Raw genomic sequence first — 19402 nt, 5'->3', positions numbered from 1 at the left:
AGAACATGTCACTTTATTTTGAGATTATTTAAAAAATCACTTTTTTTTAGATTATGTAAAAGACAGATGGTGTCTTGTACTGTAGAACTTTCCACACTTGCTGGTGGAATAAATCTGCTCACTTAAGCAATGGGAATTGTCTGTTTATTTTCATCACAAAACAGTCTGGTTGGGAGGAAAATATAGCAAAAGTTGTGACTATGTCTTTAATTTCTTTAGGAATAATTCATGTATTTTGATAGAACCAAAAATATCCCATGATGGTGAGAGTGAGATCTCATCTTATTCTAGATAACGCTTGATTGAAATAAAATTTTAAAAAAGTTTGGAATAATTCTAGTAAATCTGTAATTTGACATAAATGTATTTTCCTTTTTTATAATTCTACAGTTTTATTTCAAAATAAAAGTCATAAACATTATTTCCACATTGGAAGTAATTTAAAATAATATTCTAAAATTTTAGATGACATGAAATTATTGATTTTCAACTCCATGAAAATAAACAGGCCTGATGACGTTTGGGGATCATGATTCGTTTCTTGTTTTTTTGTAATAAAACTATGATTTAGCCACATGTCTATAAAAAAAATCCAAACATACTGCATATTCCTGGGATGGGTTATTATATTTTAAATTCCTTATTATGACGGTGTTATAGTAATACAAGTCCCCATCAAGATGTCAGGGACCTTGGGACACGCTCGGAGCGCCCACTATCCCCAAAACGTTGTCCCGCCAGGCGGTCACGCAGCAGGCAGGTGGCGCTGGTTCGCTGAAACTGGAGGATCGACCAGCGTGCACAGAAGTTTGTTCTGCGTTGTGGTTTTACGCAGGCGCAGATCGCTCTGTTTGTCCAGTTGTCGTTGGTAGACTTTTACCTGTGAGGTAGACTAGTTTCGGTTCGTCAGTGAGAACGAGCAACTACAAACACCGGCTTGAGTTGGTCCACGGGTGACGGGATGTCCTGCCTCTCCGCTCCCCAGTGAACGTGGAGCTCCCTCTGCGGAGCATCGAACCGGATTTGTCCGTGTCTTGACAGTCTGTGCGCAACAGCGAGTCTAAGCAGGAGGCAGGTGCAGGGGAGAGGGCAGGACAGCGGGAAGAGGGCGCCTTCTATTTCCGCGAGCGAGTCCCGTCGTTCACCGAATGATTGGTGATCAACTGTTAAACGCCTCGGTGATCGATTATTGTTACTTTCAATTGGTATGCGGCTCGAGTCCCCAGCAGCTGCCGACGTTCACCCTGAGAACTGATCGGCAGTCCTGAAGTCTCCTCCGCGCCTGCTAAGTGACTCCTGTCCCCGGGGAGGACGACGAGGAGGAGGCGCGGCGGCAGCAGCAGCAGGACCCCGGCTGCACCGACTGTTGCGTGGATCATTAAAAAGAAAAAAGAGGAAAAAACACGGAACTCCTCGCTTTGTTAATCAGGAAAATGATGGGCTTTCTGCGCCGGACATTCAGCCTCCGCTCCCGGAGCCGCATCCAGACGAGAGAGAAAGATGAACGGGATGGTAAAGGGGGTGGAGAAGGAGTGGGAGGAGGAGCAGGAGGGGTGACCGGGAACCCCCTCCTCATGGCCCATCAGCAGCAGGTTGTACACGCTCCCGCCGTGGTCACCGGGGGGGTGGCGGTTCACATCCCAGCAGCCGGGACGGCGAGGACCACCATCACCTGCCGCGTCCTGCTGCTGGACGGATCGGATGTCACTGTGGATCTGCCTGTGAGTGCACTGAAGCCTGTCCGGCGGGTTGACACCGGCGAGACGGGTTTGCAGTGGTTGGAAGAATGTCAACATACAGCCGGTATAGGATCGTGTGGTAGCCTCGGTTAAAACGCGTGGAGGTGCGATCCAGCGTGTGCGTCCCAGCTGGTCCTTAAATGAAGGAGAAAAATGCCACAGTTTGCTCGATTTGGCCTGATCCTGTAATTTTCAGTTTGTATTAAACTTTTCAAATTTCAAATGTAAAAAAAAAAGTGCTAAGGTTAACCTTAAAAAATGGTGAAATCTGAATCTGGACACAAACTATGTTAAATAATGTTTATTTTTAAAAACATTTTATCACTTTCACTTTTTTCCCAGCTGTAGTCCTTATTACATCCCGCTTCAAAGCGGTGATGTATTGTAAAAGACAGTTATCCACCAAATTTTGCAACCATTGCAGATAGAAAGATGGAAAAAACAAAAAAGCACATTACTTAGGCGGCAAAGGGGATTAAAATGAGATGATGACCTTGACCTTGAGAACACTAGGTTAAGGTCAAATTTCAGTTTTTGTACACTCAGGAACCTGAAAAGATATAAAGATGAGGGAGAAGGTCAGTGTGAGTAAGACCATAGATCAAAGCTAGTGCTTTGATCAATGACAGTAGGTCAGAGCACGAGCTTTGATCTTTGACCTATGCAAGTAGGTTAGGTAAAATTTTGAATTCAGGGGTGTCGCAGGATGTTGCAGTCTGTGACTGCCTTGTTTATTTTAAAGCCAGATCAGTTTCCCTCCCAGTTTTCTCTCTGTGTTCTACCGCGGCGTTCTACATATAGTGCTTTGTTTTTTGAGTTATGTTTCTTCCTGTTCAGAAGCGCAGCTCCACATGATGTTATGATCAGCCAGTTCATCACATTACTTCCCAATCTAACTGAGGGGAATTCTATAATAGACCTGAATCCACCCCCTCCCAGCAGCATCCTTCTTTCACTTTCTTCTCTTCTTCATTTTCTTTCTCATTCTATTTGTCTTCATCTGATCCTCCACAAACAATCACAGCTCTGCTTTGACTCCTCATTGTGTGATCTAATGACCTTTTATGTTTCCTGTTTGGCCTCCAACCATACCCGTTTTCTTACTCTTTCAACCTGTCTACCAGTCCTCCTTCTCATCAAGCTTTCCCTTCCCGTTCCCTTTCAACCTGTCCTTTGTCTTCGTCTGTTTCCTGACTGCCTGATGTGATTTTAAGTGTGGGGACTCTGTGACACGGACAAGTGCTACGAGTGTGTGAGGGTTAGATAGGGTGATGAGCAAGTGTGTGGGCTTTCATGCGTAAGTGGCATGTTGTAAGATGTTTTCATTTTGAAGGCTGCGCATGTGTCACCGAAGCTGTTGCATGTATGCGTCATTTACTAAATGCTCATATTGTGGGTTATAACGGTGGAGCATATTTAACTTTTTCTGCAGGCAGGTTACAACAATAACACAAAGCCGCAGTCTTTTCAGAGGTATTACAGCTCCGACAACAAAACGACATAGGGCTTGTCAAGCTGGCAGGTTAGTCACAGGTGTGTTGGAACAAGTTTGTTCACATCAGATGTCCTGAACCCACAAGTCACTTATTAAAGCTTATTAGTCTGTCACTTCAGGCAGAGTGAAGACAAAACACCATGCTGAAAAGAAAAAGTAAAATGTTCTCTGCGGTGCGTGACTCTCTGCAGTTTTTTGCCACTGCATGCGCTCCCTTGTGATAGAGGCTGTAATTTCAATCGCCTCTCTAAACATGCTGCAGAATGAGCAAGAGCATTCTGGCAATTTTTTTTTTCTCTGTCCCCAATCCCTTAATACCTCTGATTTCCTCACACATTCATGCACTCACCCGGAAGTTTAGACTTGTTATCAGGATCCAAAGTACAAGGCTGTCATCTTTCTACACACCCACTGTGTGTAATATGGGTCAGACTGGGAAGAGTTCTTCACAAGGGGCGACCCTGAACTGTTCAGAACAACATGTTGCTAAAGCAGTTCATATTTGTGTGCTTGGTTGTGAGTAGTACTGACAAAAGACTAAATAATGGCCTGTCCCTTAAGGGCTTGTCCTTGTCATTTTGACTCCCCGCCCACACCCACACACACACAAAACCACTTTCGTATGCTGTATATAATGAACTACACCAGTCAGAATCACAGTCATGTTATTCCCAACATTTGGTTGTTTGCCTGCAAAACAGTAAAAGAGCTGGAACTGAATTCTGATGACATTTTTAGTATGGTTGGACACCAGATTGATAAATAATTGAATAGTTATTTGGACAGATTTGAGAATGGATTCAGATTCTGGATCATTTTTATACTTTTTTCAACAACTATCAAAATTTGGAATTTACGACCGGATAATCAAAACTGGGTTTAAAAATATGTGTTTTATATTAATAGCTATGATTGTAACACTAGCTGTAAGCATTCCTAAAACCCTAACTTTGCTTACTTTGATCAACTTAAATTTGCAAGGAATGAAATACATTTTCATTTTGATATTTTGCCAGTATTATGAAAATATTAATGAGCCAATCAAACTAAAAATACACAGCGAATAGAAAAGTCCTCAACTTCCACCACAATGTAGAAAGGATCAAGATCTGGATCAAACCAAGATCTGGGTGATTTAAATATATATATTTGGATGAGGACTTGACTGATTCATATTATGGTAATGCAGAGGTGTAGAAACATGACACCAATATGTCGCTGAGATAAGAAACTTTTATTTTGTCTTTGAGAAGTTATACTTAATCGAATTTATTTACCGCTTGATAAATACATGATTGTAAGTTGGTTTCTAGGCTCAAGAGGTTGGGTTGAATAATTACTAATGTTTGCACCAGCATCACCTCACTGTGTGGAATGATTCAACAATTATTTTATCACAGCAGTGTTGGCTCTCTGTGATCTCTTGAATCCTTTCTGCTGTTGCTCCTGTTGTGGACGCTCATGGCTAAAATACAGGGAAATCCAGCAACCATGTATAATATGATCAGGTTATCTGAGCAGAAGAAATTACAATAAACTCACACAAATCTCTGTTATTTTGCAGAGTAAGTCCAAAGGCCAGGACCTGTTTGATCAGATTATGTATCACATAGATCTGGTTGAGACAGACTACTTCGGATTGCAGTTCATGGACACAGAACAAGTCTCAGTGAGTAACAACGAAGAGGCTTGTATTCTATTACTGAAGACCACAAACAGATGTTACTCACCCATCTTCTCTTCATTATTTTATATACAGCACTGGTTGGACATGTCCAAGCTTATAAAGAAACAGATCCCGGGTAAGCTAATGTCATCAGTTTTCTCATTTGGCCTGCTTGTGTTGTGTGTGCTGGAAAATGTGCAGTACATTCATGTAGAAACAGGTAAGTGGGGAGCAGGTGGCAAATTATCTCATGTTGACATGGTGATTAGCATGTACATTAGGAACCGTACACTTGTTTGCTCTTGAGCTTGTAGCAGGGGGAAGAAGGGAAGGATAGAGGAGAAACTGTTGTTCTACTTTTTTTTCCCTGTAGTGCAAGAGTCTAAAGGAATATCTGGCCAGTGAACAAAACAAAGAAATAGTAAAACAGGCCATGAAAATGTAGGTGAATAAAACATTTACGACCGGGCAGGCAGGGATGGGTGTATGCAATGAGATAAAATTGTTAAAATAGGGCTTTTTGATTTGATTAAATTCATTTTTAGTATTTATCTAGTTTCTCTCTTCCTTTTTATTACACTTCACACTCTGTTCTTCTTTCAGATGGGCCTCCTTATAGACTATTCTTCCGAGTGAAATTTTACTCGTCAGAGCCAAACAACCTGCGTGAGGAATTTACAAGGTAAAACTCTCACATGCAAATCTAGATAGACACATGAACACAGGGTTTCCTCCGGAGCCCAGCGCGGAGGTCCAGAGGGGACGTTTGGCTAATTACTTTGGTGCTGTGGGCAGATTCAAATCAAGGCCAAACGGATGGAGGCTTGTCAAAACAATTTGTGTCAGAGATGGGGAAAAGCCTGTGATGCATGGATTGATTTGTAGTCTTTGTAGTCTCCAGTCTTAACCTTGTGTTATTTTTCCATTTACACCAACAGGTATTTGTTTGTGCTGCAACTTCGACAAGATATTCTGTCTGGCAAGTAAGTACCTGTGCAGCTGTTAATGTACATACAAGTGATATGAACATGACTTGATTGATATATAATAAAAACCCCAGTTGATACATTATATACATGTGCAGTTTATATTATGTATGTTTTAGTGGTAATTGAGAAATTCTATTATTTTTCTTATTGCAGAGATTTAGTTTTACATATTAAACTTTGTTAGAGTTGTTTACATTGTAAGGGTTTTATGGAGAAATATGAAATATGAAGTATTCTGCTTTATTAATTGTCATACAGTATCATCTTGTAAACTGCAAAGCAGTATGGGACAAATAAAGTAATACAGAAACACTGAGAGGTTACAGTCGTGCCCTAAGGCTGACTATAAACAATAAAGCTACGTGGGAAGGTGAAAGACAAGAGTAGGAACTAAAATCTGAGCATGGCACAAACATGTTACAGCCTGTCAGCCTCTTGACTTAGAGATAGCCTCCACAATTTTCTGTTTTTATTGTCCCTAAGTGTGTCAAACTGGAAATGAAAGAAAAAAAGGAGAAAGAAATAAACTTCATTAGTAGGGGAAAATATATGCCCACTATAGTTACTTATTGTAAATCAAATTTGTACATATCCTGTATGTGTACAGGCCTGTGACACACAACACACACACACACACACACACACACGCACACGGGGACTGTAAGTATGCAGATAATGAAAGGTAGGGCAGCTCCTTCACGGTGCGAACCTATGAGCAACTTATAAAGAGGACAGTGCCTCGCTCAAGGGCACTCCGGCAGTGCTCAGCAGGTGAGCTGGTACAACCCTCCAGTCCCCACACTAAGACCCAGTGGACTGAGTACTGTCGCCTCCTGGTATGTGATTGTTCCCCTATAAATGTGCAACTTAAAATTGTTATCAGATTTTTTTTGGGATTATTTTTATTGTCAGTGATTGTGTGAATCCCTGTGGATGAGCAGGTGGTGTCTTGTCTTGCGATGGTCGCCACTATGTGTGAATGGCTGAAAGCTGGCATGTGCTGTAAAACTCTTTTAATGATCTGTCAGACTAGTGGGGTGTAATATAATACTGACATTTGTTATTTAAGTTGTAGCATCACAATTACATTCTTTAAATCAATAGAAGCAGGACACATGAGAATCTAAAATATAGTTGACATGTTGGAAACAGTTATTGTGACCAGTATATTGTTGAAATTTAAAATAATACACAAATGATCTCATAGTTTTTACTAGCAAACACTTCCAATCGTGATGCTAGAAATAAGATATTTTACTAGTAAAGTGCTACAATGGTGCCTGATTTACAGTGGCATGAAGGAATCATTTGAAATTGAAACTAGATGGTCAATGACAAGATTACAGTGCATATTGCTTTTTACTTTAGAGAAGGAAATGATGGAGGGAGGTCTGCTGGGTGTGACTACAGCAAGACAATGTGGAAAAGAGGAGGGGGAAAAAATATTGAAGTTCCTTCATTCTCCAGAACAAATAAGTCCATTTCTTACAGGAAGGCAATCATAGTTTCAAGTTAAAAGAGACAATAGGTAAGCTTACATGATTCAAACCAACAGATCTGTATTGTCCTCTTTTAAATGTCAAGTTTTGAGTTGATGGTGAATCATTTTAAATTTTAAATTCCGCCCAATATTTCCTTCATATATTTGACCTAATTGGTTTAGACTGTTAGGTGCCCCGCCCCATGCCCTAAGACAGCTGGGATACTCTCCAGCATCCCAAGACTCGCTACGGTGGATAAAGCGGTTCGGAGGATGTGATGTGTGTTAGGTGGCATAAAAATAATGAATTTACTATATTAAACCAATTTGTAGTGTGCTGAAAAAAAGCATTTTACTAATGTAGAGGTTTGTGGATATTAAATACAGAAATTAATTTATTGATATTTTTGAATCTATACGCCTAAATCTGAGCTCAGCTTCACGACTGAAGAAAGCGTTCATCCAAAAATAAATTTTTCTCCTCAAGAGTGTGAATCATGAATCATTTATAGGTAACTTCTGCTCATCTGTGCAGACTTCTGGATCTCACAAGCAGTATTAAAACTATATAAACACACCCACCTGTGGGTACATACAGATGACCTGTGCTAGAGACTGGGGGACACCTGGACAGCAGAGCCTCTTCTTACACACAGACACACTCTGGCAGTGTGTTACCCCTCTCCTACATCCTGGCTCTATCTGGGCCACGGTTCCCTGGAGTCCAGTTCTATTATAAAGCTCAAGATCAGGAACAGCAAAGGGCTACTTATTTTAGGACAAGGTTTCCTCTTTTACTCAGTAGGACACACACACACACACACACACACACACACACACACACACACACACACACACACACACACACACACACACACACTACAGGTCATGCTTTAACTGTATGAATGCACTCCCTATAACTGCTCGTCATCATTGTTTGTTTTCCTCTTGTCAGGTTGAAATGTCCGTATGACATCTCCGTTGAGCTGGCGACATATTGTTTACAAAGTAAGTGGACTCTATTTATTTATATACTGTGATTTAAGTAAAGACTTTTAATTAATTTCACTGTGATAAGACCCAGTGAGCTAAATGTTATCCAGATCATGTCAAAATGTGTGATTTTTAGATATCAGAAAAATGTCCTCCATTGAGCCAAAAAAGAAAATCAAACTCTTACTTCGATATCTATGACTGGAGAACATCAGAAACATACTGATATGTGTCATTAGGAAATTAAACATGAAAAAGATATGGACATATGTGGAATCATGTAAATTGCAAGCAATACAACCTAGATTGGATTAGCTGTCTTTCAGCTGTAGAAAGATATTAGTATATGGTTTTGTGAGCATAGAGCTTAAAAGTGAATAGGAAAAGAGCGACAAGTCACAAAATTGCAAAATGGTACTCAACGTGTCAGCTACACAGCAATATCCATCTATTTTTATAATTTTACAGCCAGTAAAACTACACTGGCAAATCTACTGAGTGTGATTCACTAGAAATTTATTATCTATCTCTTTATTGTACAGAGGAGGCAAGTCTTTTTTCAGGTTTAAAAATGACACAGAATCACTTTAAATACCAGCTAGAAATTGAGGGTTGAGTCCTGCTTTGCTGAGTCTACATTCATTATTCTTAAATCTGATTAAATGTCATGTCAAATCCAGGTGAGCTAGGCGACTGCGATCCCTTGGAGCACTCTCCTGAGTTTGTGTCGGAGTTTCGCTTCAGTCCCAAGCAGAGCGAGGCCATGGAGGCAGATATCTTCGCAAGGTGGTTGGAGCTCAGGTGAGTGAGGTCACGGTCTGCTAAACAGCTAAAACACAACATGCATAAACATTCCCACACACAAATGCAACTTATTGTAAGTCATCCCTTGGCTGATTTACCCTTTTTATTTCCTCATTGGGTATAACAGCTGGGCAGAAAACAGTAGCTGAGCAGCATTTAGCAGCAGAGGAAGTCATTCTGCTTCTGTCTTTTTGTGCCAGCGATGAGGGCAGCTAAATTTCACTCCTTCTTTTCTCTCGTCCTCGGCCTTGGCTTCACTCTTGCTGGCATGTAAAAGGGGGGATTAAGGAATTAATCCCTGGAGGGTCTTGATTGATTCTGAGCAGTATTTAACTCAGCCATGGTCTGATTGCTCCAACCTCAGATTAGATACACACACATATGCTGCACCCCACAGAGCCGGATGAGCCACACAAGGACAAACTCACTCACAGTGTTCACAGTCATTCTAGCATACCAAGTCTGAGTCAGGGACTCAGGCTTGGACTTAGTCATCAGATATTTCCCTTTAATTACCAGCAGAGATCATGAAGTGTTATTATTGATTATTTTATTTTTCAGATGGAGGCAGAGGTGAAAATTAAGACAGACTTGATGTTATTGTTTTTTGTGAAATCCTCAGGGGGAAGAGTCCATCTCAAGCAGAGATTGCTTTTCTTAATAAATGCAAGTGGTTGGAGCTTTATGGAGTGGACATGCACTTTGTCAAGGTGTGTGAGTATATATTTTCTGAACTTAAATGTCTTTAAGTCGCAGTGTGTTTGAGAACTAAATGTAAGTGTTGTATGTCTTCAGGGCAGAGACGGAGGAGAGTATGCACTAGGTCTCACTCCAACTGGCATCTTAGTGTTTGAAGGCAACAACAAAATTGGCCTCTTCTTTTGGTAAGGTCATTGAACACATTTCTAATCTAGAGGATCCCAAGGCGGCTGCTTTGGCACCTTGGGATGATTTAAGGATGGGCCCAGGGGTGCCATAAAATCCCAAACCTGTTGCGTTTAATGGAAGACATTAACAGCTAAAATCAAAATCTCCTTATTAAGACATTTGAAACTAGAAAGCACTTAGAGCAAGCCTCCGCCAACGCCACTGTCAGATAATTCTTTTTTTCTTCCAGTAAGAGGCTTGTCTGCAATTTCTGTCAGCATTTGAAATGAAAGAAGAAATGAGCAGCTTGTTATTGCCTGAATTTGCTTTCTTATTTGCAGTAATTTTAATTAATAGAATCAATATTTGCTTGTATACAACAACTTAGCCCAAAGCCACTGACCCAGAAAAGCTCTAATATATATTAATGTAATATTGGTGACAGTCTTACTTAGATAACCTTAAACCTTAAAAATCTTTTGTTTTTGTTTAAAAGGCCCAAAATCACTCGGCTGGACTTTAAAAAGAGTCGACTCACCTTGGTCGTGGTGGAGGACGACGATCAGGTTTGTAGTTCATCACCATCATATTGCTACACACACACACACACACACACACACACACACACACACACACACACACACACACACACACACACACACACACACACACACCTCGGTGCATTTTCCCTATATATCTCACATTGTTTAGTTGTCTTCTGACTGTTCAGGGTCGGGAGCAGGAACACACCTTTGTGTTCCAGCTGGCCAGTTCTAAGAGCTGCAAAAACCTGTGGAAGTGTGCAGTGGAGAGCCACGCCTTCTTTCGGCTACGTCAACCAACCACAGGAAAGGCGAGCCGCAGCGACTTCACGCGACTCGGGTCCCGATTCAGGTTCAGGTAGAGTAAAGATGCGGAGAACGATGACACAAGTTGGCTCACTCAGCTTGGATGTCCTGCTTATGGGTAATAGTGTGTCAAATGAAAGCGAGCCTTTGTATCTATGGTTACAATGTATCTATGGTTACAATGTATCTATGGTTACATGGATCTGTTCCTATTGCAACTGAGATATCCTCTTCATATTGTTTGTTTTCATCTGACTCTTTCGGAGATGGTTGTAGCAAAATCTCACACTTGAATTGCACTTCTTGTCATTTGATGAAGCAGCTGAACAAAACTGCATGAATGCTGCTGTATGTTCAACTGATTCCATTAGCTCAAACTATAGGTGGTGAAAGTGAGAAGAGGTATGCAATATAATGTCATGAGGTATAACATATATACCAATATCAGTAATCAGTGGCATTTTTGGCTTCTAATATTTTTTAATTTAAAAAAAAAAGTGAAGCAATCCAGAACGTTTAAACGTGTGCTTGCCTCAAGATTTAGTCAGCTTCTTTTTGGAACAAGATTCACCTATACAAAAAAATTCCAGCAAAAACCCTTTTTAGACGCAAAAACAAAAATCAGTGATCATATTTCTTTATCAATTCTTCTTGGTAGAGATAAATTGGAAGAAATGTCAAGTAATATCTGTACAATAGTCTTGTAAATGTCAATTCCTTTTTTTTCTTTCTTTTTTTGAACTAGTTACCCATTATTCTGGTTCCAAAGAAAACATTCGACCTGCTAAAAATCTATTGAATGTTTTTTTTAAACATGATAACTATAATTTAATTTTAGAAACATTTCACTGATACCATATTTTAAAATTTTACTTCTTTGAAACCCTTAATTTTAGGTTTGTGTTTTTATGCCCTGGGCTTAAATTCTGAGCCTTTATCATTTTAACTTTCCTCTTTGTGCTTTTAAATCTCAGCGGTAAAACAGAATATCAGGCCACTCATGGGAGCAGACTGAGGCGAGCCAGCACATTTGAGAGAAGGCCAAGCAAGAGATACCCTTCCCGTACGCAGTCACTCGGCAGAGGTGAGACTCGCTGAATGCTGAAAGCACCTGTTTTATCCTTTGCAAGCCTCCACATGTTAGCAGGAAGGTCATATTCTTTGGATAACCTGATTCTACTGTACAGCATCAAATGCTTATCATACCTTTAACGGAAAAGTAAAATCTGTAGCTTACAAAATGGTCAGCCCTTCCGAATGATTTATCTAAAAATAAAATCATAATACATGTTCTTTTTAAGGAAAGTTCTCCAGAGTATTCAGCAAGGCTGTTGCACATAAATGTCACAGCTGTACTTTGCCAAAAGCACCTACAGTACACTTCACTCCTCCATATTTCCCTCTCTCTGCACACAAACCTGTCTCACCATACTCTATTATGCATGAATGATCAAGGGCAGACTGCGAGCTGCATTTGCTTCAAGACTGCGCTACCATCCACCCACCTTTTATTTATCGGATGCTTTGTCATTCAGCTTGAAAATACAAATATGAATGAATGTTGAAGTGTTCATAATAGCTCAGAGTGATAGCAAGTATGCAAAGAGTGTACTGGATAACAGGCCTGCATTAGATAACTCCTTTTATGAAGTACAGATCAATGAGGATGAAGTGACAAACTCATTTTCTCTCCTCTACTTTTGCTCTCTCACTGAAATCACATCTTTCTCTGTCAGTTGCAATTTCCCCAGCCAAGCCACCACATATCAGGTAAAAAAAACAACTAATTTTACTCATATACATCAAATACACATGCATATTTACTCTGAGGACATTATTCATGTTCATTTTTTATCCTCCAACTTTGACCTTAATCCACTTAACTTGCTGGAAACCTGAACTGTAGTATTAAAATATCCCTTTGTAGTAGAAAAAAAACCAAACAAGTAAAATGTACTTCATTTTATATTTTTTAACCCAATTTTCCATTTTTTTCTGTTCAGACCACTCAAAGAAAGACTTCAGGGAAAAAAGTTGGCTTTGCTTTAGATCTGTTTTTAGTAATTCTTGTCATTCTTTTTCAGCTCTCATGCCAGTCCTGATCCCAGCCTACGTCCAGTGAGTGACCTCCTATAACCTGCTACCAAAGTCACACACACACACACACACACACACACACACACACACACACACACACACACACACACACACACACACACACGGTTGCGACTGATCTAGCTTCACCCTAGTGACATTTAATTTCAGTGCCGATCAATCTGTCTCCTCTCCTTCCCTCCAGTACCAGCACAACATTCCTATCGGCCATGAACCGTGGCACCCACCCCTCCCAGCTCTAACACCCCCAGTTTACCTGCAGCCATCCGGACACACACCGTCACACAGGTGAGGCAACCAACCACACAGGACACAAAGAGCAGGGAGAGTAGTGATGTGAGAGTCGTCAGACTGAGGCAGTCATGAGTTTATATTTTTAGATAAAATCACCCAAAGGTCTCTGATCAGCACTTACACTTCATGTCGCTCATAAACAGCATATGTATACTGTGTGTCTTGTCTAGCCCCATTCTCATGTGTTTGTGTGTGTGTGTGTGTGTGTGTGTGTGTGTGTGTGTGTGTGTGTGTGTGTGTGTGTGTGTGTGTGTGTGTGTGTGTGTGTGTGTGTGTGTGTGTGTGTGTGTGTGTGTGTGTGTTTCATCTTCCATCTCCTTTTCATGTTCAGGCCAACTGTTGCAAGTTCAGAATCCAGTTTCCCCCCCGTTCCAGAGCGAACCTCCATCACCTTCCCAGGGTCCGTCATTATGGTTCACAGGGACAAGGTCATGACTGAACTTTGACCCATGCCTGTTTTACCCCAGGAGTCTGTTTCAAACTCAAATTCTGTAAGCCAAAATTCATGGATCCTGGTGTCCTAAAGGAGAGAGGTTCTCTTCTTCATCCTCACGTCTTTCATCACCTGTTTGTTGCATCCCCTCATGTGCTTCAGTGTGCAACTTCATGAACTACCCCACAAAGATGGGACAAAGGACGTCATCATCTACATCAGATGTTTCAAACTGACTCAACATCTTCTCAAAGAGGGATTAGGATGGATGAAGGCAAGGCACATGGGGAGACAAGGAGTTGCAAGAGGAAATTGCAACAAAGATCTCCCTCCTTTTGGTCCAACCTGAACACAGACATAGAACACACTTCTTTGAATTCAGTGTGACGTATTGACATCATTCTCTACAATGTCACTTAAACCTCCTTAATCCACTTAGAAATTCCATCAAAGATACTTCTTATCCTTAATTACAAATCTTGGATAACAATAAGTAATCAAATGAAGAACTATTTGCACCTTGTCAACATTGAACTTCCTGTTTCTGAGATAGATTACAGGACATATAAGTTTTCTTAAAACATTATCGCTCATAATGCATTCATATAAACTAAAGACACAACCTGAACACAAGCACATACAAAGAAAGAACAGGTTTAAAAGCTTTGTGTTTTTCTTGTGGACATTTTCACACATGTTGTTTTAATCTTGCAACATGTTTGCTGCAAGATCTTATTAACATTTATATGCATGCCTTAGAAATCTTTTTACAGCCAATTTCACTTTAACTTGAGTATGATGTGAGTGTTGAATGTGGTGCTTCTCACCAGGTGGAAGGGGTCGAGCTGAGCACATATTAAAAGCTGGGTTAGGGATAAAGCTGTTTTCAGATTTATAGCACATAGCGAACATGAACTAGAAGCCTACATCTGTTGGTGTTGTGGTTTTAAAGCTAGGAGTTTGGATATACAGTACGTTATTTTGTCATGACATTGTTATTGTAGGTTATGGCTTGCTCAACGAAACAACTGTTTACAGAGATTTTTGCCAATGTTTTGTGCGTTGTATGTTGTACTTGAATCGTGTGATGACTTTAGGGATGTTGCCATATTGCATTTTCAAATAAACAAAATGTTTAGACTTGCATAAAATAGGAGAAATCTGTCCTTTAGTATTTTCTATAGTATCATGACATCTTCTGTTGCATCTCTAGCCTAGTAAACACTAACTCTTTATATCATGAAGTTACAGTGGATATGTCCTTATATATGGATATAAAAATCTTTTTGTTATTTTTTTGCCTTCTTTTGTCATCTTCAGTTTCCCCCTCAGTGACCCCTCTTCCGATCAGTTCAGCGTTGAAGAGAATGAGACTTCGTATTCTGGCAAAGTCCATCACCATCACCGCCGCCACACACACAACCAGGACACGCTCTGCCATGCACACACTCAGAACAGTGAGTACTCTCAGCTTGTGGAGGAGCTGTCCAAACAGTGTCTGTCTGCAAATCTGTGAAGTGTCTGTGCAATCACTGATGTTCTTTTCATGCTCTTTGTAGTATGTTGGTCAGCATCCTGTAATGTGTTCTTAGGATTGTCACATTCAAGTATCACAAAATCACCTATTAAATGCAATTTTGAAAATGTATTTCACAGTTTGTTTCAAGCTATTGTGAGACTTAAGATGTGAAAAATCAAGAGAATATCATTCAGCATTATATTCTTTTTTATATCTACCAAAGTTTTTGGATCAGCTTTGTTCTGTAAAGCTTTGAAAGTTACATTTGATTTATATGGAAAAATAAACCTTGAATTAGATGTTTCAAATTTGGAATACCTTTTGCGCAGAGTGAGGGCTTTAGATATTTTATTTGTTCTCTTTCACAAAGAAAGTAGTGGCTACATTTTGACTTGTATCATCAACATGGTAACATGGAAACTAACATAATTTTAGTTTTGTTCCCTAAATAAGAGATAGTCAAAAGGTACTAAAACCTAAGGTAGCTCAGTTTCCCCTTTAAACTTCTTACAATTTTTAACCACACTTCAAGCTCCCTATTGTACACAAAATCACAAAATCTGTTTAGATATTTTTTTAATATCAATCAATCAAGCAACTTTTATTTATATAGCGCTTAATCACACCTGAAAACATTTCAAAGCGCTTTACAGATAGAAAGCCAACAATGCCCTCCAGAGCAAGTATAAGCGATGGTGGCGGGGTAAAACTCCCTCATTGAGGAAGAAACTCTGGGCAGGACCCAGGCTCTGGAAGGCGGTCATCCGCCTTGACCTGTTGGTTGGGAAAGAGAAATACATTGGGATAGAGATAGGTCAAGTAAAAGAGACAGAGGGAGAGAGAGAGTGGCAGATAGGCCAGTTTGAGTTTAATGTCCAAAGTGCTCTGTCGCTGAATTGGGGGCGGGATTTCCAGGCCTTTGGATATCCTGTCTTCCATCCACGTTGTCCACCTGTGGAACAGAGGCACAAAGATACTGCTGTTAATAGACAGACAACCCAACCATGGCATTCTTTACTGAAATACAGAGCAGCAAAAACATTTCTGAATGGGAATAAAAAACTGTTCATTGTTTTTTTTTCATTTCTTATTATGAACTAGAGCGACGAGCTACTCCCTGCCCTGCAGATGAGTTGGACATTGCTCAGTCTCTGCTAAAGGCTGTGGAGTCAGACAGTCATTACCCTCCCTGGCCTTCACTGCATATCAACATGGACAACAAGGTCAGACACTTTTCCCACATGCTGTCAAAGTTCATTCCCCATCAGATCTTTCTTAAGTATTTCTACCTTCCCCCTGTCAGGGAGAGGAGAAGCAGCTATCTGAAAAATCTCTGCACTCTCCTGCCTCTCCAGCAATGCTCCCTGACCACCTTAAATGTAACATCCTCAAGGCCCAGATGGAAGCGGCTTTCAAGGTGGGTATGGAAATTCACTTTTAAATCAAGGTCTTGTGTAGTCCAATTGACAAATGTCTTCTCCTCCGCGATAAAGAAGGAAGCTCCAACAACACCTAGAATGAAGAACTCCAATGAGGCTCTCAATGACAGGCCAGTCCCCTTATCCTACAGCATTTTCACAGACTTGCACATCTTTCTGAACATGTACATTCATGTTACGACTCTGGTCTTCAGGTATCAGAACTCGTCCCAAGACTCAGCTGCTTCCAGTCTCACTGCCGACAAGGTGCCACATTGGCAAGACCGCAATCCAACACCAGAGAGTGTGCAGTCCAAAGCTAACACGAGCTCCAACCGCAGAAAACGACTGGTCAGACAGTTCAGCTTGTAAGTACATGTCACCTCTGATTGTCGCTCAGAAGGTAGCTAAGTATACTAATGCTACCCAACAAAGCAGCTGAATGAAAAGCAAAGCTACCTCCACTCTTTAAAAATGACATTTAAATCATTCAGTCCATATTATTATGTTGCTGGTCAGTAACCATGAAGATGAAGATAATCTCCCAGAAGCACTGGCTGCAATCTCCTCCCAGAGTGCAAAGAGGTCTGGATCTACCAGCTCATTGGACAGACAGATACAACCATCTATATACCCACAGGTGACACAAATGTCCACACACACCTTATAAAGCTGGATAGAGTCTTTGTGATAATGTGATAATCCACATTATCTGCAGTTAAACAGGGATGCCTGTGTTTGTGTTGTACAATGATATGTATTCCAGGTGGATAATATGCCTGCGCTGGAGCTGGGTACGCCCTGCTATCCCTCTCCTTTGCCTTCTCCCCACCTCTCCCCTCCTCACTATCATCGCTCCGTTCCTCACTTGGTCCCTTATATTACTACCCATAATGACAGGTAATACGCTACATTTGTACTTTACCTCAGGGGTATATTTAATTTTACTCCAAACGCAGTTTGAAATATTTAAGCAGGCATTGCTGTCCTCGTGTCCTACCGTAGTGGTTAAAGTGCATAATATCCAGTGTAAATAGGGCTGCAACAAGCAGTACTTTTTTCCTTTTTGTTTTCCATAATCAGTAAATGTATTTGTTTTCAGATCACTCCATCAGCTAATTAATTTATGAAATGCCTGTTGTGATTTCCCACGATGAAAGGTCCTCCTCTTCACCAAGATGTCTGTTGAGTCCAGAACCAAATGATGAATGTTTTACTGATGCAGGTTTCTGTTGTTTTGTGTTTGCAGCGGAGAAGACATGAGGCTGGACAGAGAGAAGATACTAAGAGCCCTCCTCATGACAGAGCTCTGAGACCTTGTCTCCTGTGACATCATCCTTAAATGACGAATGTGGAAGCAGACGTGTACATCGACGTTTTGTACATTTGCATAATACAATTAGCAGCTATAAATATATATTTGCACAAAGGCAATTGTTATACTTGCTTGTTATTTTGGAAGGATTGTACTTCTTTATATAGAGCAAACAAAAAAAAAAAGACCAAAATGGACTGACTCAACATACCAGACAGCTGAGACTGGTACTGCCTGTATGATGAATATATTACACGATTTTGGGGATAGGTTTTATGTGATTTCATCAACACTGTGTCCTTGTTGATTTTTCAAAGAGCAACTTTTGAAGCTTTGATTTGCACACTTGGAAAAATCACGTGCCGAAGTGAAAGTCAGTTTGCTCTCAGGCCAGTTTGTTCACAGTGTAAATAGAGACTGAATTGATAAGCTGACAACAGAGCATGCAATTCCTACTTCCTCATTTTTATGATATCTGTTTTGACGCACCAAATCACTTGCTGGATATTGAGACTTTAAAGATTTAGTGAAGAGCATTTCTGACTTCAGCTGTTGTCACCATGTACCCACTAGAAGGAGACAAAGCTGCAGTCACAGCTCTGTGGCAGCTGATCACATTCATCCCGTACTGTCACAAGAAACACATGGACGAAATGGCTTTTTTTCTTTTTTCTTTTTTTTACATGTTTCTTTAGTTTACATCACAGGTCAATTGTAGAGAGGTGATATTCATTGATATTATCTATTGTTTAAGGATAACAAATTAATTCCAGTGATTTTTTTTTCTTGTCACAACCACATCTATGGGAGCATATATGTTGCGGCAATATACTAATTCTACTGTTCGCGCCATCAATTGGATCCTAATAAAAGCCAAATTATCACTCTCTCACTCTGGCAGCATCATTAGGCAATATACTGCCACAGGGAATGTGGACTTGCCCCACCCTGCGTACCTGTATGGTTTGTAAGACGCCCTCACCCACCCATTGAGGGAATGTAGGAAAGAATACCGATGATTTATCTACAGCTACACACCTATTAGGTAGGTACTGTCAGCCTGTAATTGTTTGAGTAAATCAGTTTGTCTCTGGGTTTGGAAAAAGTGGAACTCTTCGCTCAAAAAATCCTAAAATGTGTGTAAAACACTCTGAGACACCTCTGCTGTGGTGTCTTGGGGTGTTATTATTATGACTATTATGGTTTTGACTGTAATGTTGACTTACAACTGGAAAATTGCCTTTTTCTAATTCAAATAATATTGTCCTATCACCAACTGCAAAATAAAGATCTGATAAAAAAGACTTGACCTCCACACATGGCACCAAAAAAACATGTTTTTTCATTTAAGTATTTTTGTGTAACATTAAATGAAAATTAAATATCAATGACTCTAAATCCAGAGAATAGAAAAGTTATACTTCCAC

General features: G+C 40.3%; 1 protein-coding gene across 1 annotated transcript; it reads left to right on the top strand.

Annotated features, from left to right (window-relative positions):
• Positions 1-82: 82 nt before the first annotated feature.
• Positions 83-19292, top strand: epb41l4b (erythrocyte membrane protein band 4.1 like 4B). The gene is made up of 23 exons (XM_068324414.1): positions 83-1721; positions 4799-4903; positions 4994-5036; positions 5504-5582; positions 5839-5883; positions 8325-8377; positions 9043-9163; positions 9789-9876; positions 9962-10050; positions 10530-10599; positions 10764-10933; positions 11856-11965; positions 12618-12651; positions 12966-12999; positions 13181-13284; positions 15044-15180; positions 16344-16465; positions 16546-16659; positions 16736-16791; positions 16876-17028; positions 17180-17300; positions 17427-17560; positions 17910-19292. Exons 1-23 carry the CDS (start codon positions 1434-1436, stop codon positions 17971-17973), a joined length of 2334 nt encoding a protein of 777 aa, XP_068180515.1. The 5' UTR covers positions 83-1433; the 3' UTR covers positions 17974-19292.
• Positions 19293-19402: the final 110 nt, after the last annotated feature.

The sequence above is a fragment of the Antennarius striatus genome, chromosome 9, assembly GCF_040054535.1.
Source record: "Antennarius striatus isolate MH-2024 chromosome 9, ASM4005453v1, whole genome shotgun sequence".
Taxonomy (NCBI): domain Eukaryota; kingdom Metazoa; phylum Chordata; class Actinopteri; order Lophiiformes; family Antennariidae; genus Antennarius; species Antennarius striatus.
This window is presented reverse-complemented; position numbering and strand designations above follow the sequence as displayed.